This window comes from Delphinapterus leucas, chromosome 19, assembly GCF_059928025.1.
Source record: "Delphinapterus leucas isolate spDelLeu-1000000601 "Yukka" chromosome 19, BTC_Dleu_Yukka2, whole genome shotgun sequence".
In the NCBI taxonomy this organism is placed as follows: domain Eukaryota; kingdom Metazoa; phylum Chordata; class Mammalia; order Artiodactyla; family Monodontidae; genus Delphinapterus; species Delphinapterus leucas.
The window spans coordinates 14,954,016-14,979,384 of record NC_143147.1 but is presented as its reverse complement, the minus strand read 5'-3'; the positions used below and the strand labels follow the sequence as shown (position 1 = coordinate 14,979,384).

General features: G+C 61.5%; 3 protein-coding genes across 10 annotated transcripts; 2 read left to right on the top strand and 1 right to left on the bottom strand.

Annotated features, from left to right (window-relative positions):
- Window positions 1–27: 27 nt before the first annotated feature.
- On the top strand, window positions 28–21,276 carry KDM6B (lysine demethylase 6B). 7 transcript variants are annotated; one of them, XM_089900406.1, is made up of 24 exons: window positions 28–143; window positions 7,163–7,280; window positions 12,155–12,274; window positions 12,555–12,688; window positions 12,781–12,922; window positions 13,127–13,225; window positions 13,325–13,544; window positions 13,653–13,745; window positions 13,830–13,991; window positions 14,070–14,243; window positions 14,333–14,671; window positions 14,777–16,932; window positions 17,042–17,168; window positions 17,296–17,401; window positions 18,266–18,471; window positions 18,591–18,658; window positions 18,741–18,812; window positions 18,911–19,059; window positions 19,205–19,319; window positions 19,409–19,596; window positions 19,781–19,922; window positions 20,230–20,356; window positions 20,474–20,644; window positions 20,745–21,276. In XM_089900406.1, the coding sequence occupies exons 5-24, from the start codon at window positions 12,786–12,788 to the stop codon at window positions 20,766–20,768; spliced, it is 4,875 nt and encodes a 1,624-aa protein (XP_089756532.1). In that variant the 5' UTR covers window positions 28–143; window positions 7,163–7,280; window positions 12,155–12,274; window positions 12,555–12,688; window positions 12,781–12,785; the 3' UTR covers window positions 20,769–21,276. The 7 variants fall into 7 exon arrangements, with proteins under 7 accessions (XP_089756532.1, XP_030619192.2, XP_022451193.2 ...); XM_030763332.2 differs by lacking the exon at window positions 28–143 and adding an exon at window positions 5,614–6,132; XM_022595485.3 differs by lacking the exon at window positions 28–143 and adding an exon at window positions 5,615–6,132 and having other exon boundaries at window positions 18,594–18,658.
- A 221-nt stretch (window positions 21,277–21,497) lies between these two features.
- Window positions 21,498–23,307, top strand: TMEM88 (transmembrane protein 88). The gene is made up of 2 exons (XM_022595616.3): window positions 21,498–22,540; window positions 22,665–23,307. Exons 1-2 carry the CDS (start codon window positions 22,331–22,333, stop codon window positions 22,932–22,934), a joined length of 480 nt encoding a protein of 159 aa, XP_022451324.1. The 5' UTR covers window positions 21,498–22,330; the 3' UTR covers window positions 22,935–23,307.
- A 658-nt stretch (window positions 23,308–23,965) lies between these two features.
- On the bottom strand, window positions 23,966–25,316 carry NAA38 (N-alpha-acetyltransferase 38, NatC auxiliary subunit). 2 transcript variants are annotated; one of them, XM_089900417.1, is made up of 3 exons: window positions 24,665–25,156; window positions 24,297–24,480; window positions 23,966–24,124 (listed from the first exon to the last, which is right to left on the bottom strand). In XM_089900417.1, the coding sequence occupies exons 1-3, from the start codon at window positions 24,743–24,745 to the stop codon at window positions 24,012–24,014; spliced, it is 378 nt and encodes a 125-aa protein (XP_089756543.1). In that variant the 5' UTR covers window positions 24,746–25,156; the 3' UTR covers window positions 23,966–24,011. The 2 variants fall into 2 exon arrangements, with proteins under 2 accessions (XP_089756543.1, XP_089756542.1); XM_089900416.1 differs by having other exon boundaries at window positions 24,297–25,316.
- Window positions 25,317–25,369: the final 53 nt, after the last annotated feature.

The window sequence follows — 25,369 nt, the reverse complement described above, 5'->3', positions numbered from 1 at the left end:
AGGGGGGCGGTGTTTGTGTTGGAAAATCCAACTGCGCCACGGGGCGGAGCGGCCCCCCCAGCCCCGGCCTGGGAGAGGGGGGGGCCGCTCGACCCCCTGGGTGACCTTGGGGAACCTGAACACCTGGGACACCCCAGAACCAGGTAACGGGGAGCCGCGAAGGCGTCTGGAAAGGGAAACCATCTCCGCGCAGTGGGGCGGGACGCCTGAGTCGCAGGAAGGGTAGAACTGGGGATGGACGTTCGGGTCTCTGGAAAGGACGGCACTGGGAAGAAGACTGGGCGTAGGACGTCTGGGTCCCCTAGAAAAGAGCAGGGCGGGGGTGAGGGGAGAGCTGGGCGGCAGATGTCCTGGGTTCCGGATGTCGACAGGGGCCTGAAAGGACTCCCTGTTCCTCTTGGGCTGGGATTCCCCTTCCCGACCCTAGGGCGGGGGCGGGGCGCGGCGGTCCCTAACCTGAAGGGCAGGACCAAAGATCAGGGTTTGCAGTTAGGTCAGTGCGATGGCCTCTTGAGGGCGGGTGTAGTCAGGGTTGTGTCTCAGGTCCCGGGCCGCGCCAAGTCTCCCTCTGGCTCTTCCCACGGGTGAGGTATGTAGCCTCAGCTCTGACCCTCACACTGGGAGCCCCGACAGCTTCCCAGCGGTAGCCTTCGCCCCCATCCCCTCCACCGCACGTCACCTCCCTGCACTCGGCCTCACCCCGATAGTCTCCTCATCCCCGGTCCTGCCCCCACTCGTTGACACCTCACGTTCCTAGCTTCTCGCCCTTCTCGGGACCTTCTCCGCTGAACCTTCGCGACGTAGCCGCGAGATGGCGAGAGCGAGACGCACAGCGCGACTCAGGGGCCTGGGGTGGGGGATGTGGCCGTGAAAGCAGCCGAAGCCCCCCGCCCCGGCCAGAGGGAAAGGTGGGCTGAGGTGCTAGTTTGACTTCCTGTCATCTCGGTCCCCCTCACAGGAAATTGTGGTCGGGAGGGCAAAGGACATGGGCGGGTGAGGGGGTAGGGACTCCGCCTCCCGGAGCTGGGGTAAATAGTGGGGAGGGGGCACGCGGGCAGGTTGCTAAGCAACGCAGATTCGCTTCCTGTCTGCCGCGGCTTGTGGCTGATTTAGGATGGGAGACTGCGGCGAAGGTCGAGGGCAGGTCGCCTGGTTCTTGAGACAGGGAGATCCCTAGGAGGAAGCAGGGGAGCAGCGAGCGAGCTGCGCTGCCACAGAAACGGACTCGGCGTTGGTCCGGAGGGAGGCGGGACCCAGGCGCGGCGCTGAGCTCTGCTCCCCTTCCCTCCCGGGGGTTGCTTGCCCTGTTGCCAGAGTAACTGGAGAGCTAGACTCAGGAGCTGGATTCCCTAACTCTCGCGTCCGCCCAATCCGCTCCAGCGGCTGCCTCTGACATCAGGGCCTTGGCAGCCAATGTGGAGAAGGCATCGTAGAGCGACAGGAAGAGGGAAAGGGGAGGGGAAGAGGTGGAGGCTGGGAGGGGGTAGCTGCCCGGGACCCGCACGTGCACTCCCACACGCTCGCGCCCACTCCCCCTCCCCGCGCCGCACGAGCCCGAGTAACCGCCCCCCCCCCGCGCCTGCGCGGCGAGTCAGCGCTTGCCGCTTCCCCCAGTTACCCCCATCTAGAGACTCTGTTCGCAAATTAGTACTGGGCTGCACTCACTCCTCAGCCCCGGGGGGAACCAGACGTATGGGTCCGCTAGCCTTTCTCTGGGTCTCAAGCCGTTACTGCCCAGCCTGGCGTGGGAGGAGCCAGCTACCTGTTCCCCACCAACCCCCAGCTGGCGCCCCACTCTCCCAGGTGGGCTGGGCGGAGCTGTGGTTTCCGGCCCCATATGCTCCGCCGCTGCCTTCCCGGGCTCTGGCTAAGGTTTCCTCTCCAAGACGAACGGAACGGGTATCAGCACCCCTTCCCGAGGCTTCACTCGCTCGGGCTCAGCTGCTGTTGGTGGCTGGGGAGGGCGCTGCGGGGAAGCCCCGGACGGGCCAGGTGACTTTTCCCGGACCATCACAACCCGTCTTCGCGTGAATTCCTCCCCTTTGATGTGCACCAAAACCCTTCTCATCCCTAACGTTTCTTCCCCCCCTCGCCCTGGTGCTCTTTGCACCTCCCTCGGCTCCTTTCGGGCTGCCTCTCCTGGTCTTCACTCGTCCTTCTCGTCTTCTCCCAGTTATATAACTCTTCCTCTTGCCGTGTCCTGATTTCAACTCCACAGACTCCGCCCTGGAACAGCGCGGGGAGGGGCAGGAGAGTTGGGACCCAGACAGATTCCGGCTGGCGGCCGGCTGGGGCACGGGGGATCCCGCTGATGGGAGACGGAGCCCCGCGGGACCTGGTGCCCCCGCCCCCCACCTCCCGCGCCCCACCCGAGATCTCGCCCAGGAGAGAGAAGGCACAGTATCTCTGAGAGGCGTGTCGGGACTCCGTCAGAAATGTGGGTTGGGAGGTCAGGGCTGGAGGCGGAGAGGAGGAGCCGAGAGGCCCGAGTCCAAGGGATGGGAGCCGCGTTGGGGGCAGAAGATAAGGGCGGGACGCCTGGGTTCCTTCCTTCCTCTCCTTTTTGGGTTCCCAGAATTCTTAAGGCTATTTCCCAGGAAGCTTAGCCTGAAGCTCCTCTCCGCCCCTCGGGGTCAAAGGTCTGTGTTAAAGGTGGCCTGGGATGATGTCACCATGCACGTGCCCTTTCCATTCCGGCCCCCTCCCCCTACCACACCCCCCGCCCCGAGTCCAGTTGCAACCCCGTGCCATCTTTTTTCCCTCTCCCTTCCCTTGGCCTTAGCGTCCTGCAGGTGGGAAACCCTGGCCTGGAGTCTTGTGAGGGGGAGGGGCACGGGTGTGGTGTGGTGGACTTTGCCCCTTCGCTGGGCGAAGCGAAGCCTGGGTCACTTTTCCCTAGACTGGCACAGAAGAGCTTTTCCTGCAAGACCCCCGTCCCTCCTGGAAAGAGCCTCCCAGCAGTCTTTTTACTTTCCCACCTGCTGCATTACCAAGTGTCTCATTGCCCCCGCCCCCATATTGAGTTGAAGTAGGAGTGGTTGCCAGATAGCTACCTCCCAGGAGGCATACTGTGGTATACTGCTGTGTGGTATACTGCTGGATACCAGCTCAGCCCTGACCTTAATTAATGGCACCCCACCCCCAGCCCCAACAGTGAGGAAAAGGGTCAAGAAACTGTATTAGCCTGAAAAGTCAGGGCCTTTATTCTGTGTAGGTGCGTGGATTTCTGTCTCTTGAAGGAAGGGGACTCAGTTGATAGCTATGGCTGCCCTTCTTTATTAAGTCATGGGATTGGTTATCGTATTGCAAAAAATTGGTTTCTCTTTTTGTGTACCTTAGGGCTTGGGCTGTCAGATCAGACCTGGATTCCATTCCCAGCTCTGCCACTTAGTGGCTGTAGAGACTTGGAAAGGTCACAACCTCCCTGTGCCTCATATTCTTAATCTGGAAAATTGAAATATTAATACCTACCTTCTAGGCAGTTGATAGGGAAAAAAATGAGATAATTTATGCAAAGCACTTAGCACAGTGCCTGGCACAGAATGAACACTGAATGAATGCTTGTTATAAAATGCTTATTATTGTTAAATGCTGTTATTATTTTTATTATTATGGTTGGTAGGCCTGCTTCAAACTGGCCAAGACCTTAGGAGTTCTCCAGGGAGGAGTGGAGAGTCTGTGCTAATTTGGTAGGGCGGGGGTGGGGGGGGCGGGGGGAGGGGGGGAGGGGGCTGGGGATTAGCTTCCACTGCATTGTGCACTTTATTTGATGAGGGCTTTAGTCAGATTTGTATTGCTTTCTTTGCGATTATTTTTTCCCCCTTCTTGCAGAAGAAACAGCTAAGACTGTTCCTCTGGCTGTGAAAATAAAATAATTGTATTGTGGTTCTTGATTTTTGAGCAAGACCCCAGTCCCCTCCCATGCTCTTTGGAGCCTTTCAGTTTTACAGAGGGACTCCACAGTTTCCTTTGCGGGGACAGGGCTGGCTGAGGGGTGTGTAAAAGGTTCGGGTGGGTGGGTAGAGAGACTAGTGCTGGGGGCTGGGGGGGGCGGGTAGTTAAAGGAAGAGACCGGAGGGGAGAGGAGGGAGCCTGCTGGTGGGGAGGGAGGGAGGGGAGGAGGAGGAGGAAGAGGAGGAGGAGGAGGAGGTGGAAGAGGAGGAGGAGGAGGAGGTGGAGGAGGAGGAGGAGGAGGAGGAGGAGGAGGAGGAGGAGGAGGAGGAGGAGGAGGAGGAGGAGGAGGAGGAGGAGGAGGAGGAGGAGGGAGGGAGGGGGTTGGGGAGAGCCTGCTACAGTTCTTTGTTTGACTCCGGGACTCAGGGACGGGGAGGAGGAGGGAGGGAGGCAGAGGCTGCAAGCGCCGGGGCAGGCCCAGGAGGCAGAGGAGGGACCGTCTCCCCCGCCCCCCCAGCCCCCACTCCCCCCCCCCCGCTGCTCCCCCCCCTCCCTACCCGGACTCCGGGGGCACCGCCGGGGGACAGACACCCAGCAGGTAACCCCGGCCTGGCTCGCCCTCCCCTCTCGGGTTTTCCTCCACACCCTCCCAGATGACCCCTTTCCCCGGTTCCGTCTCCCCGTTTCCCCCGGCCTTGCCTCTTTGCCCCCAGCCCTCCTTGTTCCATCTCCGCACTTGGGCTAGTCGCCCGCTGGCCGCGCCGCTGTCTCGTGCAGCCCAACTCCCTTCCCCTCGACCGACAGCCTGTGCGCCCCAGGTCTGCCCGCGGCACCTTTCGGGGCTCTGTCTCGCTGCTTCTCCAGGCTTTGCTTTCCTTCCGACCTGTCCCCTGGGGCTCTGAGGAAGGAGGGAGTCCCTGTCCTTTTCTCGTTTCCCCACTTCCCCGCCCCCCAGCTCTGGCCCCTTTCTCCTTCTAGCAGTCTCTAGGGGTGGGGAGAGAACCGGAATTTGGGGGGCCCTCTGGAGGGGCAAGGGGCTATGTGTCGCGGGCGAAAGGGTCTGTGAGTGTGTTTGGGGTGGGGGCGGGGACGGTTAGAGACCCGGCTGCCTCTCTGTTGTCCCTTTAAATGGCCCTCACATTTCTGGGGACTCGTGGGGGTAGGTGGCAAGCCTCTGCCTGGGGGGCAGGGCCCTCTGTTCGTCCACACAATCAGGGGTGGTAATGATTTAAAGGGACATCCTCGGTGTGGCCGCTGCCACCCTGCGCCAGCGGGAGGGGGGAGCCGGCAGGCCTTGTCTGGGGAGGCTTGGCTGGCGAGCAGGGCATTTGAGGCTGAATCTGTTTCGGGGCCTGCCAGGTCTGGGACAGTGCTGCGGATGGGACCTGCACGGAGGGGTGACAGCTTGCCTGGGGGGCACTCAACCTGGGCCTTCTCCAGGGCCCCACCTTTGGGTTCATGGACTCCTTGGCCAAGAATCCTTGAGTCTAAACTACGGAGTCTGTCGGCCACCAGGTGGGGGCCACCGGCAGGTCTGCACGTCAGCAGCCTGTCCTGGGCACACTGGAGCTGGCCCTTCAGCTTCCCCTTTTGTTGTTTGGCTCTGTGCACAAGAAAGCCCCAGCCCCTCCCCCAGCTCCCCCTTCCCGTCCACATGCCCCCCCCCCCAACACACACACCCACCCCAGCTGTTGGACAGATGAATTACAGCCTCCGGCTTGGGGCCAGGGCTGGTGAGGGATTAAAGCTCTGGGGCTGGCCCTTTAAATGGCTGTTGGCCCCTCCCCCACTCTGGTGTCCAGACACCCCATACACACCCCGCTGACCCCCTTGGCTGACCCCCTTGGCTGCCCCTCACTTCTCCTCTTGGTCTGTCCTAAGGCCCCTCCCCAGCATCCCCTTCTTCCTCAACACAACCACAAATACAAATGCTACAGACTAACACACACACACACACTCACCCTCTCTCTCTCTCTCTCTCTCTGTTTCTCTCTCTCTCTCTTTCTCTCTCTCTGTTTCTCTCTCTCTCTCTCTCTCTCTCTCTCTCTCTCTCTCTCTCTGTTTCTCTCTCTCTGTTTCTCTCCCTCTCTGTTTCTCTCTCTCTTACTCACTCACTCTCTGGTCTCACATTCTGAGTGTCCCTGTCCTGGAGGGTTCCAGCCTCAAGCTCCCTTCTCCAGCAGAAGGACCTTGCCTGCCTGGCCTCCCTAGCCTGCAGCTGACCACTACCCTGGCCAGGTGAGGGGCCTTGCATGGGTCAGAAATAGCACCTCCCCTGGGGGCAGTGTCAGCAGCAGTTAAGGCAGCTTGCAGCACGTTGCATCACGGAGGCTGGGGGCTGGGGGCCTGAGCCTCTGGGGCAGGGGGAAGGATGGGGGCTGGAAGGACAGGGAATGGAGAGGCTGGACTGGGAGCCCAAGTGTCTGGGTGCTTAAGGGCAGAGAACTATGGCTAAGAGGGCAGAAAACATAGGTCTCTGAGGAGTGAGTTTGAGGTGAGGCAGACTTAGGTCTGACCCCTGGATGGACACCAGATTCTTGGCCCTGGACCTAGACACCTAACTTCTTGTCTCTGAAAGTTAGGAGGGGAGGGAGTGGGCCTCTATCACCTAATTGGGCCACACAGAGGAAGGAGGTGATGGAGAAACAGGATATGGCCTTGATGGGTAGATGGAAGGGAGGCTTGCCGCAGAGGCCACTTCCAGACCCAGGCCCAGAGTCACAGTCCTTGCTGAGGAGGAAGGCTCCTCCCTGCTGGGCCCGGTCATCTAGTCTGGCCACCTGTGCTGCTCACCAAGACCTGCCTGCACCAGCCTGAGGGAAGGAGAGGGGGCAGAGTCCAGAAGGTGGGGTTGTCTGGTGTCTTGATAAGGTTAGGGAGGAGGCAGAACTGAAGGAAGAGTTTCTGTGAGCCTGAGGCCAGGACTGAAGCTGACCTGGGTGCAGATGTCAGAGGCAGTTAGGGCTACCCTGGGGCCAAGGACTCTCAGCAGGAGGGTCCAGTCAGAAGAGGGATCACGGGTTGGGCGTCCACTGTGGACTTAACCAGATGCTGTAGCATGCTCCCCTCACTCCCTGGTCCAGGCTGCTTCCGAAAGGGGAAGGCTGGAGGACCACTCTTGGGTTGGCTTTTTCTGGTTGCCATGGAAACAGATTCTCTCATCCCATCTGACCACCAGAGCCAGGTTTCTCCTCAATAAGGGGACAGGGGGCATAGGAAAATTCTCCAGCTTGGGAGATCCCACCTCTAACTGGCTTTTTTCTTTTAGGTTCCCCCAGGCACCATGCCAGCCCCATAGTACCACCCACCCCACCCACTGTGGTCTGCTGCACCCTACTGCTGGGGCGCTGGTTCCAATGAGACAGGGCACACCAAACTCCCATCTGGTAAGTCCTGCCCCTGAGCAATGCAGCGCCTCCCCGCAACAGTCCAGCTCTGCGCCATATGCAAGAAGGATTGATGTGATCTAGATCATGCCCACTCCTCAGAATGGTCCAGTCCAACTCTGAGCATCCCCCCCACCATGAGGTGGTTGAGTGGTTCAGTCTTCCTCATTTATGGAGCTCCCCTCTGTTGCCTATGAATGGTTCATCCCTGTACTTCACCAGCCTCTCAACTACCTCCAAAAAATCACCCCCCCTTCCCCCTCCCCACCAGTGCTACAACTCAGTTACTTACTAAATTGAATTAACCTGGGGTTTGTAGGCCCGAAAGTAGAGATAAGATACCTGGAGGGATTTATTTATTTTTAATTTTTTGGAATGAGGAGGGCTTTGCCCCTATAATAGTTGTTGAACAGCCTGGCTTATGGAGGGTGATCGGGAACTGATTTGGAGAGATACTGGAGGCCATTGTCACAGAAACCTGCCGTTGCCATGGCAGTCTTGGCATTCCCACCCTTCCTTCCAGATCCCTTCGGTTCCTTTCTCTCCCTACTGCACCACAGCATTTGCCGCATACATCCTAAATCTTACTCCTCTTGTGCTTCCCTCTCTCTTTCTGCCACTTCTCTGCCTAAGGCCCTGCTCCATCCCATCCCCCATTCTTCTGTAGGAGAAAAGAGGGTACCTAAGCCAGAGACTTAAGTTCTCTGAGTGTGTGTTGCTCTTCTCCACTTCTCACTAAGTTTTGAGTGGGATTGTTTTCTTCTATGTATCTCTCACTATTTGGCGAGATGGTTTGCACATTGGGGTGCCTCAGTGGAATTGCGTTGAATGAATGTGTTAACTGAATGAGCTTCAGGGCCAAGAAACCAATGGCTTCTGAGAAATGCTGCACAGCCTCCTACCTACACCTTCTCTAGAGACATAAGACATTTGGGATGGTACTGTGGGGGAGAGCTGAGGGGCAGGCTGACCTAGGAAATGTCCTGTGAGGATAAAACCAACAGAGAATAGTACAGAGGCATTATAGAAGAGTGGTAAGAATAAGGCTCTGGAAAGAAGCCTAGCTCTTACTCTTTCTTGTGGAATGACCTTGACAGAGTTATATAACCTCTCTGAGCCTCAATTACCTCATCTGTAAAATGGGGTAGTACTAGGTCAGGTTCTGGAGAGGAGTTTTTTAAAATGTATATAAAGTGCTTAACACAGTACCTGGCATGTTATAAGTATTCACTAAATGCTAGCAATTACCATCACAATGGGAGCCACAGGGAGCTGTGAGGATAAGTGAGGATGTTGAGGAATAGGACAGAACTTAAATGAAGGCACCCAGACCTCCAAATGCTTGACTCAAACAGAAGGATCACTGATCCAGTAAGACATCAGGATTCAGGGGAGTGGGGCGAGGAGTCTGCCGGGTCAGCCTGCTCCAGTGTTTCCCTGACTCTGTTCAGGAACATGAAGGCAAACACAGAAGGGCATGTGCAGAGAGACACACGTGATCACGGCAAGTGATGCAGAGGCAGTCCCAGACAAAAGACCGAGACAGGAGCCAGGCAGACACACAGACAGAGACAGCCCCTCGGAGTCGTGTAGACAGGCATAATGACAGGAACGCATCAGACACAGGCACTGATGGAGACAAGATGAGCAGATATGCAGGTGCACACGGAGACAGACACCGGGACTCATACACAGCCGACCTTGTCAGAGAGACTGGTGAACACAGCGGTCCAGTCAGAGGCAGACACAAGGCTCGCAGTGACACATAGCGGGCCAGGGCCGGCACTGTCACTTCTCGGTGGGGGGCGGGGAGGGGCCAGCAGCGAGGGAAGGCTGGGGAAGGGAATCCCGAGCGGGCGGCCTGCCCGGGGTGGCTGAGTCAGAGCGGAGCCCCAGCCGGCGGCCCTCCCCTACGCCTCCCCCTCCCCCAGGTAAGAAGCGAGCTGTAACCCCTCGCTTCCACCAGGCAGAACGGAGCCTGACAGGGAGCGGGACGCGGCAGGGTTCCGGGCCGGCCCCACCTCCTCGCGCGTGCCGCGTGCCTGCTAACTCCCTGCTCGGTAATACCCTAATTGCGGGGTCTTGTCTTTGGCCGGCACGTGAATCTGCGTGCTCACGTCTGGACCCTCATCCCGCGCGGCGGGAGCGGTGTGCGGAGGGGCTCCTGCGGCCTGGAGCCCAGAGAGAGTTAAGTGGGTGTGTTTGATAGAGTGGGTCCCTCTCGGGGCGCTAGGGGAGGGGGCCGGTTAAAGTCCCCGAGTCCAGAGCCCGGATGGAGGGGGCGGAGCTGGGCTTAGCCGGGAGTGCCCGGATGGAGAGGGCGTGGCCTCGGCAGGAGCAGAATTAACCCTTTCTGAGCGGCTGACTCCCAGTACTGTGGGTCCGACTGGAGAGGCTGGAATGCCTGCCCCAGAAGTATACCGTCCTCTTTGGCCGTGTGCGTCTACCTCTCATCTGTCTTTGAGGAGTCTCTGGGTGTCTGTCTTTGTGCCTGCCGGTGATTGTCCCCTCCCCTGGGTTAGTACGGACGCCAAGAGTCGGGGAGGGCTATTCCTGCCCCAAAGCGAGAGTGGAGGTGAGAGTGGACCGCGAGCCGGCTGCTGGCGCCTGGGGAACAGGTGTGACCGCGGCGTCGGGGCTGCCCGGCGTGGGGAGGGGCCGTCATGGGGGAAGACGAGAGGGGAAATTCCGCGGGACCGGTGGGGAGCGGTGTGTGGGCTGAGTTGTGTCTGCCTCTGACTGTGTGTGTCTGTGTGTGTTCAGGGAGGCGGGGGCTGAGTCAGTGGGAATAGGGGAAGGTTTTCTGGGTGACTCACGCTCCCCCACCCCAAGCCTGAATCAGACCCCGAGGGAGGGCTTTGTACAGGAGGCGGATGGGAAGTCAGGCGCCTGGGTCCCTGGTGGGGACAAGGATCCGAGGTGGTTGGCGAGAGTGTGTGTGTTTAGTGTACAGGAAGTTTTTGTTCTCAAGTGAGGGCTGCTGTATTCCGAGTACCGGCGTAGGGGTTTGTGGATAGAGGTGGAAAGGGGCTGGCCGACGGGACTCGCTGTTTTAGGGAAAGCTGAGTCAGTTCCCCGTGGGAAAGGGGAAGTGGTAGAGGGGAAGTGTCATCATCGCAGAAGGGGAAGCTGCATTTCCTGGCAACTGGCAGCGCCCTCGGCACCACTTCCCAATCGGGGATCTGTTCCTCTGATGTCTGGACCCCGGGTTCCCCGTTTTCGCATGTCTGGTCCATGGGTCCCGGGACTTAGGTGGGGGCAGCTGGCCAGGGCTATGCTTGACCGCAGTTAAGCGCTGTACTTGGCCCAGGGCTTGGTAACTGACATAAAGGCTGTATGGTGAGGAGAGAGAGTTCTGACCGAAACTCCGCGTGAACCGCGGAGAGGGTCCGCAGAGCCCAAGCGCCTACTAGGGCTCGCCGGGGAGTGGCACGCCGGGACCTGTAGGGTCCAAGCGCTTGCGTGCAAACAGACGACCTTGCCCTTCAGATCGAGGACTGTTTTCACCAGAAACCCGAATGCCCTTGTGGGCTGGGTGGAAATTTCCCCACAGCTCAGACTTCTCTCGGCGAAGGCGAACTTTCCAGCCGCCCCCAGCCCCTCGTCGCGCGTTCTCCCCCGGCTTCCTGCCCGGCGCTAGCTCCAGCTGGAGCGCTGGCCCCGCCCCCGCCGCTTTGTACTCTACACTCGCCTCTCGCAGCTCTTTGTACTCTAGACTCTCAATGGACCGATCCCGGGAGCGGAGCCGGCTTCCTACCTGCGGGGACGCGGGGTAGGCGAGCAGGACGCGCGGGGACCGAGATCCTGGGCTCAGAGAGGCGAGAAGGAAGAACTGGGGCTAAAGGGAAGGTGCCCAGGAAGGGGAGCGCTGCTCCCGTCGTAGGTCGAGCCAGCACCGACGGGAAGGGGTGGGGGGGGTGAAGGAGGAAGTGAAACGGGTTCTGGGTTCTTTAAGGGAGTGGGCGGTGAGAGTGGGACAAGGGTGATGTCACCGCCGGGCGGGCCCCGCCCTCCTCCTTCCTCCCTCCTTCCTCCCTCCCGAAGGACCCCCCCCCGTACTCTTACACACGCCGCTTCCGCTGCGCAAGTAGCCACGTCACGGGCAACCCCCGAAATCCCCCCTCCCTTGGGGGGCGGGGGCCACGTGGGCCGTGGGGAGCCGCGTGGCCCCGGCGGGGAAGGGCACAGAGGATACGGGAGCCACGCGAGAGGGGCCACTCGGGACCGCTGTGCGCGACTTCTCAGAAGTTGGGGGATTAGAGGACGGTTTTGGTTTTGGGGGTCGGTTGGTATTGAAGGCCTACAGAGCCAGGGGAAGTGGAGGAGCTGAAGGAACTGGGTATGAAGCTGGGGGCTTGACCATGGTTTGGGATGGGGGTCAGGCGTGGTGGGTGGAGCGCTCTGATCGCGGCGCGGGCAGGTTTGGGTGCCTTAGAAGTCGCCGTGAGTGGCCAGCCCTAAACAGTTCCTAGGGGGTGGGGAGGTCAGGCACTGGGCGAGGTGAAGTGAGGAGGGGGAGCGCCGCCTGTGTCGGCGTTGTGCATCCGTCTGCTGTCCGTCGGTGTTAGGCGGCGGGGTAGGGGGCGTTTCGGGCGGTCTAACGCGGACTACCGGCGGCTCTGTGGGCGCGTGGGACTTGCGGGTAGCTCCATGCCCCAGGCCGGCCCGAACGTGCGACCCGCCGCCTTCACCCGCACGGGTTTCAGGCTCCGCTTGCCTCGACCGGCCTAGTGTCAGCTTGGAGATGGAGACCCTAGGTGGGAGCCGCGGGGTCACGTCGGGGTCACCCCGGGCAGAGCCTGTCTGACCGGCTCCGCCGCCCCTCCTCCCCCGGCAGCGGCCGGGCTAACCTCGCTCCTATTGGTCCCGGCCAGGCTGTTACTGAGGCGGAGACACGGGTGATGATTGGCTTTCTGGGGAGAGAGGAAGTCCTGTGATTGGTCAGGTCTCCGGAGCTCGCCGACGCCGGGAGAGAAAGCTCCCACGGAGGCCGGGTAAGCGGCCGCAGCGCTGCAGCTCGGCCCGCGGGGCTCCCTGCTGGAAGCCTAGCAGCGCAGCCACCCCATCGCACCTACTGGCCCTCCCGCTGCCCCCACTCCCCTGAGGCTCCTTAGGCCGGGTGGGCCGCTCCTCAGGGATAGCCAGCCTTGCGCAGATCACAGACCTGTGGGCGCCACAGCCAGGCCAACCCAGCCCAGCCCAGCCCAGCCTAGCCTGCGGCCCCGACTGTGCGCTGGCCCGCTCACCCTACTCCTTTCCCCCTCCTCTCCGTAGAATTGGCTGTGAAAGGCCCTGGGCGACCATCTGGGGGCAGTGGGCACTCCTGTCAGAGCGGCTGGAGCCGGACCATCGCCCCAAGGAGCTGGGGCAGGGGGCCGTGCCCGATCTCTGGGGCCACTGCTGACCTGGTAAGGGAAGACTGGGGCCGCGTCGGCTGTGTGTACCCTGACAGCTCAGTCTCTGTTCCCAGTAGGATCATAATCTCTTCTCCTTGACACAGGCTGGATGCATCGGGCAGTGGACCCTGCAGGGGCCCGCGCTGCACGGGAAGCCTTTGCCCTTGGGGGCTTGAGCTGTGCTGGGGCCTGGAGCTCCTGCCCGCCCCATCCCCCTCCTCGGAGCGCATGGCTGCCTGGAGGCAGGTGAGAACTTGGTCTGTCTCTCTGCCTCCAGGCACTCCTCTTCCAATCTCTGCTCCTCAGTCTCTGTGTCACTCTCATTTCTGCCATCCCATGAGCCTCAGTGCAGTCCTCAGCTGCTTTCTCTTGTTTCCTCAGTCCCCTCCTTCCTAGGTAGGGACAAGACTTCCAGCTTGCTGTACATTAACAGAGCCCTTCTCTCTCCAGGTGCTCTGCCAGCATCGGGCAGCCCCCACTCCCTGCTCCCCTACCTCCTTCACACGGCAGTAGCTCTGGCCACCCCAACAAACCGTATTATGCTCCAGGGTGAGTGAGGATTGAAAGGTGCTGGGGATGGGAGGTAAGGCCGGGGCCTTAAAAGAGTTCGCCAAGCCTTGCCACCTCCCCACCCCTTCTGCTCTGTAGGACACCCACCCCAAGACCCCTCCATGGGAAGCTGGAATCCCTGCATGGCTGTGTGCAGGCATTGCTCCGGGAGCCGGCCCAGCCGGGGCTGTGGGAGCAGCTTGGGCAGCTGTACGAGTCAGAGCACGACAGTGAGGAGGCTGTACGCTGCTACCACAGCGCCCTTCGATACGGAGGAAGCTTGGCTGAGCTGGGGCCCCACGTCGGCCGACTACAGCAGGTGGGATGAGGCAGGACACAGGGGGCTAGGATTGTGCGTTCTGACTCAGTGCCCTCGTCTTACGTCTGCCTCTGCCCTGTGCTCTGCACTCTTCCCCCACCTCCTCAGGCCCAGCTCTGGAACTTTCATGCCGGCTCCTGCCAGCACCGACCCAAGGTCCTGCCTCCCCTGGAGCAAGTGTGGAACTTGTTGCACCTTGAGGTGAGGCTGGGACTGGGCGGGCTAGGGAGGAGGGCCGGGCCAGGTCTGCACCGGTACCATTCTCTCTCCTGTTTCCGTCCTCAGCACAAACGGAACTATGGGGCCAAGCGGGGGGGTCCCCCGGTGAAGCGAGCCGCCGAACCCCCGGTGGTGCAGCCTATGCCTCCTGCAGCACTCTCAGGCCCCTCGGGGGAGGAGGGCCTCAGCCCTGGAGGCAAACGCAGGAGAGGCTGCAACTCTGAGCAGGTATGATTGTATGTGGGTGGGCCAGCAGCGAGTGGGCTGGGGCGAGGAGTGGGACTCTCACACTCTGTTTTCTTCCAGACTGGCCTTCCCCCAGGGCTGCCGCTGCCTCCGCCACCATTACCCCCAGCCCCACCCCCGCCTGGCCTAGCCACCAGCCCTCCATTCCAGCTGACCAAGCCAGGGCTGTGGAGTACCCCGCATGGAGATGCATGGGGCCCCGAGCGCAAGGGTTCAGCACCCCCAGAGCGCCAGGTGAGCACCTCTCTGTGGCCCCCTCACCTCTTACCTCCAGCCCCTGTGTCCTTCGTTCCTCACGCAGTGTCCTCATTTCTCGCCCACAGGAGCAGCGGCACTCGCTGCCTCACCCATATCCATACCCAGCTCCGGCCTACCCTGTGCATCCCCCCGGCCACCGGCTGGTCCCGGCTGCACCCCCAGGCCCCCGCCCCCCAGGAGCAGAGAGCCATGGCTGCCCACCTGCCACCCGTCCCCCCGGAAGTGACCTTAGAGAGAGCAGAGTTCAGAGGTCGCGGATGGACTCCAGCGTTTCACCAGCAGCAACCACCGCCTGCGTGCCTTACGCCCCTTCCCGGCCCCCTGGCCCCCCCGGCACCACCACCAGCAGCAGTAGCAGCAGCAGCAGCCCTGGTCTCCGGGGCGTGGAGCCGAGCCCAGGCATTGTGAGTGACAACTGCAGGTGGCGGGCGGAGCGGTGGGGGGGACGAGTGGAGCTGGTCTAGGGTGGCTGGAGCAGCCCTCTGACCACCGCCGTCCTACACTTGCAGCCCGGTGCTGACCATTACCAAACTCCCGCGCTGGAGGTCTCCTCTCACCAAGGCCGCCTTGGGCCCTCAGCACACAGTAGTCGGAAACCATTCCTGGCGGCTCCCGCTGCCACTCCCCACCTGTCCCTGCCACCTGGCCCCTCCTCACCTCCTCCTCCCCCTTGTCCCCGCCTCTTACGCCCTCCACCCCCCCCTGCCTGGCTGAAGGGCCCAGCCTGCCGAGCAGCCCGTGAGGATGGAGAGATCTTAGACGAGCTCTTCTTCGGGGCTGAGGGACGCCCCCGCCCTCCCCCGCCACCCCTCCCCCACCGCGAGGGCTTCTTGGGACCTCCGGCCCCCCGCTTTTCTGTGGGCACTCAGGATTCGCACACCCCTCCCGCTCCCCCAACCACCAGCAGCAGCAACAGTGGCAGCCACAGCAGCAGCCCTACTGGGCCTGTGTCCTTCCCTACACCTTCCTATTTGGCCAGAAGTATGGACCCCCTTCCCCGCCCCCCCAGCCCAACACTGAGCCCCCAGGACCCACCTCTTGCACCCCTGACTCTTGCCCTGCCTCCAGCCCCTCCCTCCTCTTGCCACCAGAATACCTCAGGAAGCTTCAGGCACCCGGAGAGCCCTCGGCCCAGGGTCTCCTTCCCAAAGACCCCCGAGGGGGGGCCGGGGCCATCCCCAGGCCCCCTGAATAAAGCCCCCCAGCCTGTGCCGCCCAGGGTTGGGGAGCTGCCTGCCCGAGGCCCTCGACTCTTTGATTTCCCCCCTACCCCACTGGAGGACCAGTTTGAGGAGCCAGCTGAATTCAAGATCCTACCTGATGGGCTGGCCAACATCATGAAGATGCTGGATGAATCCATTCGCAAGGAGGAGGAGCAGCAACGACACGAGGCAGGCGTGGTCCCCCCACCTCCTCTGAAGGAGCCCTTTACATCTCTGCAGCCTCCATTCCCCACTGACACAGCCCCAGCCACCACTGCTGCCACGGCCGCTGCCGCCACCACCCCGGCCACCCAGGAAGAGGAGAAGAAGCCACCACCAGCCCTGCCACCACCGCCGCCTCTAGCCAAGTTCCCGTCACCACCCCAGCCACCGCCAACTGCGCGAGCCCCACCAGCCAGCCCGGCCAACCTGCTCAAGTCCTTGGCCTCCGTGCTGGAAGGACAAAAGTACTGTTACCGGGGGACTGGAGCAGCTGTTCCCACCCGGCCTGGGCCCTTGCCCACCACTCAGTATTCCCCCGGTTCCTCTTCAGGTGCTACCGCCCCACCGCCCACCTCCGCGGCCCCGAGCGCCCAGGGCTCCCCACAGCCCTCCGCTTCCTCGTCATCTCAGTTCTCTACCTCAGGCGGGCCCTGGGCCCGGGAGCGCAGGGCGGGCGAAGAGCCAGCCCCGGGCCCCATGACCCCCGCACCCCCGCCCCCACCCCTGCCGCTGCCCCCTGCTCGCTCTGAGTCTGAGGTGCTAGAAGAGATAAGTCGGGCCTGTGAGACCCTTGTGGAGCGGGTGGGCCGGAACACCGCAGACCCGGCCGACCCAGTGGACACGGCAGATCGAGCGGACAGCGGGACTGAGCGACTGCAGCCCCCAGCTCAGGCCAAGGAGGAGAGCGGTGGGGTGGCGGCCGCGGCACGACCAGGGAGCAGCAAGAGGCGGCAGAAGGAGCACCGGCGGCACCGGCGGGCCTGTAAGGACAGTGTGGGTCGGCGGCCCCGGGAGGGCAGGGCCAAGGCCAAGGCCAAGGCCAAGGCCCCCAAAGAAAAGAGCCGCCGAGTGCTGGGGAACCTGGACCTGCAGAGCGAGGAGATCCAGGGTCGTGAGAAGGCCCGGCCGGATCTGGGCGGGGCCTCCAAGGCCAAGCCGCCCGTAGCTCCGGGCCCTCCGCCAGTTCCTGCACCCTCTGTCCAGCCCACACCCCCGGCAGCCCCTGTCCCTGGGAAGAAGGCTCGGGAGGAAGCTCCGGGGCCACTGGGTGTCAGCCGGGCTGACATGCTGAAGCTGCGCTCACTTAGTGAAGGGCCCCCCAAGGAGCTGAAGATCCGGCTCATCAAAGTAGAAAGTGGTGACAAGGAGACCTTCATCGCCTCGGAGGTGGAAGAGCGGAGGCTGCGGATGGCAGACCTCACCATCAGCCACTGTGCTGCCGACGTCGTGAGGGCCAGCAAGTGAGTGGCGGGGGGCTGTCACCGCTGAGGCTGCTGGCCTGGCCCTGCGGGAGGCTCCCTTCCCCCAGCACACTGATATTCCTGTTCTCATCTCACTGTCCTTCTACAGGAATGCCAAGGTGAAAGGGAAGTTTCGGGAGTCCTACCTTTCCCCTGCACAGTCTGTGAAACCGAAGATCAACTCGGAGGAGAAGCTGCCCCGGGAAAAACTGAACCCGCCCACACCCAGCATCTATGTATGAGTGCCCTGCGTGTTCAGAACCGCCCCTGCCTGAGGGTTCTAGGACAGTGTTGGGACTGTTGGGGGGCCCTGAGCCTGGGACGGGGCTCTGACCTCAGCCCTGTCTCCTGGTTGTCCCGCAGCTGGAGAGTAAACGGGACGCCTTCTCGCCGGTGCTGCTGCAGTTCTGTACAGACCCTCGAAATCCCATCACCGTGATCCGGGGCCTGGCAGGCTCCCTGCGGCTCAGTGAGTATGGAGGTGGAAAGACGTGGGGAGGGCTGCGAGGATCTGGGGCTTTGGGGCCCTCAGAGAGCCCCCGCTCTGGAAGACCCAGGGCCACAGCTGTAGTGAGCTCTCCTCAGTCACGTGTAAGCCATATTTGAAGAGTGCTCTGAGTGATGGGTCAGCTGACCTCAGGCTTTCCTCCCCCCATCTGTCTGTCCCCAGCAGTAGGCAGGTGGGAAGGGGATGTATCTCGGGATCTGGTTAGAGTCACTTCTGGTTTTCTTGGTGATTAAGGTTGTGTAAAATCCAAGGAGACTCATGGTTTGGGGCTTTCTCTTTTTCAACCTTTTATTGTGCACAATTTCAAACACCTTCCAAAGTAAAAGGAAACCATACTGAGTTATAAAACGTAATCCTGTTTCCTGTAAAAATTAATCTTGTTTCCTTGTAGCCTTCTCTTACCCACATATCTTCCCTTTCCTCCAGTGTTACTGAAGCACGGCCTAGGCTTTTACTTGATGAAATCTTTCATTGGATCCAATGAAAACTTAAACTGTTATTCATTGAGCAGCTATTGTGTGCCAGGTGCTTTGCACATGTGGCCTCATGGACACCTGAGGACTCTGGGGGAGGGGCTGGGACTCAGAGCATCAGTGGGAGAAAGGGGGTTGGTTATGATGCAGGTAAAGGCCAGGCCCTGGGAGGGCCAACCCTCCCAGCTTCATGAGGGGCTGGGGTTCTCGCCTGTTCTTCCTTGGCTGAGCTCTGAGAAGCCTGTGTCCACTGCGTCAGAGTCTTGGGGAGCAAGAAGGGAGAGGGTGAGTTGGGGCCTTGCTCCCCGCCCTCTGCCCCTGCCCCAACACTCTGCTCGGCCCTCCCTTGCAGACTTGGGCCTCTTCTCCACCAAGACGCTGGTGGAGGCCAGTGGTGAGCACACGGTGGAGGTGCGCACCCAGGTGCAGCAGCCCTCAGATGAGAACTGGGACCTGACAGGCACGCGACAGATCTGGCCCTGCGAGAGCTCCCGTTCCCACACCACCATTGCCAAGTACGCGCAGTACCAGGCCTCATCCTTCCAAGAGTCCCTGCAGGTGAGAGGCGCGCACGGGCAGAGGTAGGGGGTGTGGAATCAGGGGACTTGGAGCCCCAGCTGCGGTGGGAGGGCTCCTGGAAGGCCGCTGACCCAGGCCTGCCTACCCCTGTGACCAAGCAGGAGGAGAAGGAGAGTGAGGACGAGGAGTCCGAGGAGCCGGACAGCACCACGGGAACCCCTCCTAGGTAGGGACGCTTTGCCTCTGCCCTTCAGGACTCCTTCCTTTCCCTGCGCTTCCCCACCAACCTGTGCTCTTTGCCCTCGCAGCAGCGCACCGGATCCGAAGAACCATCACATCATCAAGTTTGGCACCAACATCGACCTGTCCGATGCCAAGCGGTCAGTGGGGCTGAGGCCAGCAAGCTGGGGCGGGAGTGCTGATGGGTCAGCAGAGTCGGGGTAGCTGCTCACTTCTGTTGCCTCCCTCGCCACGGCAGGTGGAAGCCCCAGCTGCAGGAGCTGCTGAAGCTGCCCGCCTTCATGCGGGTAACCTCCACGGGCAACATGCTGAGCCACGTGGGCCACACCATCCTGGGCATGAACACAGTGCAGCTGTACATGAAGGTCCCAGGCAGCCGAACGCCAGGTGCGCTCTTCACGGGGCTGCGGAGTGCGTCGCGAGCGCGAGGAGCGCGGGGGGCGGGGCTGCCGCCAGCGCTCCTCCGTCAACCAATGAGTGCGCGACAAGCCCGGCTCCGACCAACCGTGCAGTTCTCTGTTGCCCCCTTCAGGCCATCAGGAGAACAACAACTTCTGCTCGGTCAACATCAACATTGGCCCAGGAGACTGCGAGTGGTTCGCGGTGCACGAGCACTACTGGGAGACCATCAGCGCTTTCTGCGACCGGTGCGCGCCGCCCTCCTCGGGCAGATAGACCCCCCACGCCCCGTCCCTGGATTCCCAGATTTCCATCTGACCCTGTGGCCACCCTCCAGGCATGGCGTGGACTACCTGACGGGTTCCTGGTGGCCAATCCTGGATGACCTCTATGCTTCCAACATCCCTGTGTACCGCTTCGTGCAGCGCCCCGGAGACCTTGTGTGGATTAATGCGGGGACCGTGCACTGGGTGCAGGCCACCGGCTGGTGCAACAACATCGCCTGGAACGTGGGGCCCCTCACCGGTGAGGGGGCGGGGCCGGTGGTGGGGTGAGCCACTCAGCGGTGAGGGGCTGGGGCCCCTGGGGAGTGAGCCCCGTGGGGGGGGGGCGGGTTTGGAGGGCGCCAGGCCAGCCGTGAGGGAAGGGGCGGGGGCCCAAGTGTCTCGGGCTGTTGGGGAATCCTGTCATGACCCTCTCTGGCCCGCAGCCTATCAGTACCAGCTGGCCCTGGAACGATACGAGTGGAACGAGGTGAAGAACGTCAAATCCATCGTGCCCATGATTCACGTGTCCTGGAACGTGGCTCGCACGGTCAAAATCAGCGACCCCGACTTGTTCAAGATGATCAAGTGAGGGAGGGCCCTGTTTGGGTGGGAGCCCATCTCCATCCGACCTGGCCCGCCTTGTTCTTCCTTGTTACAACCCCTCCTCCCCCACCGCTCCACCTTTTGCCGCGTGCCTTGCAGGGCTGCCGTGCTGGGCGGGTGACAAGGCCCCTGCCCGCCCCTGCCCTGAGGAGCTTTGTTTTCCAGTGGTCCAAGTAGACAAAAACCACATAAAACCTCCACTGTGACGGGGATGTGTCGGGGGCTGTGACCCGGCCCGAAGTGGGGAGGCCCCGCCCCGCCCCGCCTCACCACCTCGCCCCGCCCTTAGGTTCTGCCTTCTGCAGTCCATGAAGCACTGCCAGGTGCAGCGGGAGAGCCTGGTGCGGGCCGGGAAGAAAATCGCCTACCAGGGCCGGGTCAAGGACGAGCCCGCCTACTACTGCAACGAGTGCGACGTGAGTGCGCCCTCTCTCCCTCGCGCGTTTCCTCGGAGGGAGGCGCTCGCCTCCGGCCTCCCTCCCTCTCCCCCCACTCCCTCCCTCCCCTTGACCGCCGCCTCCTCCCCGCCGCAGGTGGAGGTGTTCAACATCCTGTTCGTGACGAGTGAGAACGGCAGCCGCAACACGTACCTGGTGCACTGCGAGGCCTGTGCGCGGCGCCGCAGCGCAGGCCTGCAGGGCGTGGTGGTGCTGGAGCAGTACCGCACGGAGGAGCTGGCGCAGGCCTACGACGCCTTCACGCTGGTGAGGGCCCGGCGGGGCGGGGACCCGAGGGGGCGCCGGGGCGGGCCGGGCCGGGGGTGGGCGATCGCGCATCCTGAGCTCCGCCTGCTCTCTCCCGCAGGCCCCGGCCAGCACGTCGCGATGAGGCCGGACGCCCCGCCCGCCTGCCCGCCCGCAGGGCGCCGCGGGGCCACCAGCACACGCCTGGGCTGGACCTAGGTCCCGCCTCTGGCCGGGAAGGGGGTCGGGCCCAGCCCTTCCACCCCATTGGCAGCTCCCCTCACCTAATTTATTAAGAAAAAGAATTTTTTAAAAAACAAATATGAGGAAAAAAGGAAAAAAAATGGGAGACGGGGAAGGGGGCTGGTAGCCCCTCGCCCACCAGCGCCTCCCCTCACCGACTTTGGCCTTTCTAGCAACAGACACAAGGACCAGGCTCCGGCGGCGGCGGGGGTCACATACGGGTTCCCTCACGCCTGCCAGCCGCCCGCCCGGCGCAGATGCACGCGGCTCGTGTATGTACATAGACGTTACGGCAGCCGAGGTTTTTAATGAGATTCTTTGTATGGGCTTTACCCCTCCCCCAGAACCTCCTTTTTTACTTCCAGTGCTAGCTGTGACCCCTGTACATGTCTCTTGTTTATTCACTTGGTTATGATTTGTATTTTCTGGGTTTTTTGTTTGTTTTGGTTTTTAATTTATAACAGTCCCACTCACCTCTATTTATTCATTTTTGGGAAAACCCGACCTCCCGCACCCCCAAGCCATCCCGCCCGCCCCTCCAGGGACCGCCCGCCGCCGGACCCTCCCTGCGCCCCAGTGTGTGTCCGGCCCCGGCCCGTCCGTCTCCGCCCGTCCGCCCGCCCGCGGCTCCAGCCGGGTTCTCATGGTGCTCAAACCTGCTCCCCTCCCCTACGTCCTGCACTTTCTCGGACCAGTCCCCCACTCCCGACCCGACCCCAACCCCGCCTGAGGGTGAGCGACTCCTGTACTGTAGGGGAAGAAGTGGGAACTGAAATGGTATTTTGTAAAAAAAAATAATAATAATAAATAAATAAAATAAATTTTTAAAGTTTTAAAGAAAGAACTATGAGGAAAAGGAGCCCCGTCCTTCCCAGCCCCGGCCAATTTTAAAAACACGGACCTTTCCCTTACAACCCACCCCCCTTTTCTTTCTAAGCGTGAAACAGCCCAGGGCCACGGCCTCACTGGGGCAGGGACACCCCGGGATGAGTTTCTCTGGGGCTTTATTTTCGTTTTGTCGTTTGTTTTTTTTCTCCTCCACGCTGGGGCTGCGGAGGGGTGGGGGGTTTACAGTCCTGCCCCCTCGCACTGCACTGTCTTTCTGCCCCAGGGGCAGAGGGGTCTTCCCAACCCTACCCTTATTTTCGGTGATTTTTGTGTGAGAATATTAATATTAAAAATAAAATCAGAAAAAAAAATCTCTTTTCGATAAGTGCTGGTGGTAAGCAGGGAGAACACTGGGAAGAGGGCGGTGAGACCGTGATTGATGGGGAGGGGAGCCCCTCCCCGGAGGCGCCTGTGGAATGTCCAGAGCTCGGTCGCTCCTCGTTATGGGGGGGTGCCTAATCCTGGAGCCGCATTCCAGGATAAGGGGGGGTGGGGTGGGGAGAGGCTGGGCCGGGGGAGGGGCAGGAAAGAGGGCTATAAGGGCCGTGGCCCAGGCGGGAGGGAGCCAGGCGGGCCATGGCGGATGTCCCCGGGGCGCAGCGACCGGTTCCCGGCGGCGGCCCAGAGCCCCGGGACCCCCTGGACTGCTGGGCCTGCGCTGTGCTGGTCACCGCCCAGAATCTGCTGGTGGCTGCCTTCAATCTTCTCCTGCTGGCGCTGGTGCTGGGGACCATCCTGCTGCCCGCTGTCACCATGCTAGGCTTTGGCTTCCTCTGCCACTCCCAGGTGAGTGTGCGCCCCGCGGTGTGCGTGTGGGTGTCTGGTGACGGTGGCGGTGGGGTCTGTGGGCCACAACCTCTCCCGGCCTGGGCTGTTTGGCTTGGGCCTCATGCCTCTTCTCCTCCCACAGTTCTTGCGCTCCCAGGCGCCCCCTTGCACCGCGCACCTGCGGGACCCGGGCTTCACAGCCCTGCTGGTCACCGGATTCCTGCTCCTCGTGCCGCTGCTTGTGCTTGCTCTGGCCAGCTACCGCCGCCTCTGCCTCCGCCTCCGCCTGGCCGATTGCCTCGTGCCTTACAGCCGAGCCCTCTATCGGCGCCGGCGCACCCCGCAGCCGCGGCAAAACCGGCCCTCGCCAGAGCCCCAGGCCGTTCCAACATCAGGAAAGGTCTGGGTCTGAGGACCCTCGAGTCAAGAACAACCCCGAGGAGTGCCCTCTCTCCCGGTCGGCCCAAGGACTTGAGGCCCGGGGGTCTCCCGACCTACCCTGTCCCCGCTCCTGCCTAAGCCGGGTCCCAGCATCCTCTTGAGAAACAGAACGGCAGCATCTGTGGACCCAATTCTGGTGAAAATTCGCCACACCCCGGAAAACCCACTTTCCCCTCTCTACCCATATCTGAATCCTGAACATCTGGGCTGGACCCTGCATCCCCCACCCCCCCTGTGAATAGGACAACTGAACCTCGGTGGTGCGCTGGTGCCCTCCTTTTCCGGTGCTGCTCCTAGTATTTACGGGCTGTGGGGTGGGGTGGGGTGGGGTGGAGTGGGCGATGCTGGAGGGGAAGGAGTCATCACACATCAATAAAGAATTAATGAACTGAACGCGATCCTGTGAACAGAAGGGCGGCACAAATACTATCAATCACTCCTGCAACGTGCCCAGGAGCAGGAAACAACATGCGGGTGGGGGGGGGGCGTGGCTCTACTGCGCAGACCGGAGCATCCTTCAGCCTCCTGGGAGGCCTTCCTTCCCTTATCGCATTAGGCCGTTCTTCCTGGCCAGACCCCAGAGCTCTGTCCCTGTCACCTCCTTATCAATAGAGTGGAGGGAGCCCGGCCTCTGTAGCCTGCCCTGCTCCCCTTGGGGACCTGAGCCTGTTCTCTGACCCCAGCTTAGAGGAACTCGGTGTTGCCAGGCCGGAGAGAGAAACAATGGGCCTTCCGGAACAGGATGACACCCCCTCCCGCCACAATTCTGGAGCAGCTGCGTGGGAGGGAAGATGGAGGGGCCCAACCTGGGGCCCGTGGATCCGAAGTTCAGCCTGTCCCCCCATCCCCACCCCGAACCTGAGGGAACCTTTGGCAGTCCTGGACGTCCAGGTTGTGGAAGGAGGGTTGAGAGTGCTCCCGACCTCAGAGAAACCTATTCCTCTAGGGATGAGGTGTGTAATTCCTGTCCCAGAAACCCAGCTACACACAGACACAAGCCACGTCGGTTACAGATTTAATGAAGTCCGAAAGGCATGCGCGATCGTGTTCAGAGATAGGGAGTCCCCGCCAGGCTCTCTCTCTGCACCTCAATAGAAACGATGTGGTGTCCAGGTACCATGGCCAGGCCCAGCACACGGGGTTCCCCGGCAGAGAAGGAATCTGGAAAGAAGAGTCAGAGCATCAGAGAGGCAGGCCAGCGTCGGCCCCGCCCCTTCTGTGCCACGACTTATAGTCCCAGAAACTAAGGGGTGCAGCCAGGCACTTAAGGGGAAATGCTTTGCGTGAGGCTCCGCCGCATTCCCAGGCGGGTGTGCATTCCCCGGGCACTGACCCGACGGCTTGAGGAACTCCTGCGCCGAGCCCAGGATAACATTGCAGTCGCGGTCGGTGCAGAGGAAACAACCGACCAGTGTCCGTCCATCTGTCATGCGAATGCGCATAGTCTTGTTGAGCAGCGCCTCCAGCTGCTGCCTAGCGCGCGTAGCCGGTGAGTCCTCGCGCTCCCCATCTGAGTCCTGAGCGGGGCGGGACAGGCGCTCAGACCGCGCCGCCTCGGCTGCTGCCCGCCCGCGGAACCACAGCTCCCGACAGCCCGCGGGGCGCTCACACGAAGCCCTGAGGCTGCCGGGAGCTGCAGTTCCCCCTCCGTCCCCCCATCTTGCTCCCCGACGGCCCCTCAATCCCAGAACCCGAGCTAACCCCTGCGCTGGAGCTGCTTTGACGCCGGCTGCAACAGCCATTCTCCTCTCGCAACAGCATGGCTGGTCCAGCTGCGGCCATTTGTTCCCGGGCCTCCTCCAGGCCCTTCAACTTCCTAAGAACCTTTGGTGTCTGGTGGTCTGAGATCTCGCGAGCGCTCCCGACCTGTTTTCTTTCGCGAGATCACCTCTCCTCCTCCTCCTCCTCTTCGTCTCCGGCAACTGCAGAAGTATCGCGAGCTTCTATTTCGGCGCTGAGGCTCACTGAGGCCTATTACGTTGGATGTACCAAGATATCGCGAGAAATTTTCAACTCTAGTTTCTTACACATCCTTTAAGGAACCCTGGAATTTAGCGAGAATACCTTTTTTCATAATCACACGCCTCCCGTCCCTTGTTTTTCTGCCTCGCGAGACAGTATGTCCTGAATACTCCCTGTAGCCTAGGCCACTGTGAATGAAAACGGAGTGTGTTCTCTTTCCCGCGGAACTCCTGAGGACAAAACTCAAATTACTTGAATGCCTGAATCGGACTACGTTTCCCGTGAGCACGCGCAGCCCACGCTCCTCTCGCCCATATACAGCGTTTGATCTCAGTGGCCGGTGGCCGGAAAGGGACAATGGTTTCCATGTCAGCGGATAAACGCGCTCGCCTTAGCTCCCGGACCAGAGGGAGGATGCAGCAGAGAGTGCGTGCTGAAAAGCAA

Coding starts and splice junctions, on each gene's coding strand:
- KDM6B (XM_089900406.1), top strand. CDS start 12,786: ATGCATCGGGCAGTGGACCCTGCAGGGGCCCGCGCTGCACGGGAAGCC. Junction 17,402..18,265: donor GGCAGGCTCCCTGCGGCTCA/GTGAGTATGGAG, acceptor CCTCCCTTGCAG/ACTTGGGCCTCTTCTCCACC. Junction 19,923..20,229: donor GACTTGTTCAAGATGATCAA/GTGAGGGAGGGC, acceptor CCCCGCCCTTAG/GTTCTGCCTTCTGCAGTCCA.
- TMEM88 (XM_022595616.3), top strand. CDS start 22,331: ATGGCGGATGTCCCCGGGGCGCAGCGACCGGTTCCCGGCGGCGGCCCA. Junction 22,541..22,664: donor GCTTCCTCTGCCACTCCCAG/GTGAGTGTGCGC, acceptor CTCCTCCCACAG/TTCTTGCGCTCCCAGGCGCC.
- NAA38 (XM_089900416.1), bottom strand. CDS start 24,705: ATGGCTGTTGCAGCCGGCGTCAAAGCAGCTCCAGCGCAGGGGTTAGCT. Junction 24,125..24,296: donor GGAGTTCCTCAAGCCGTCGG/GTCAGTGCCCGG, acceptor TCTTCTTTCCAG/ATTCCTTCTCTGCCGGGGAA.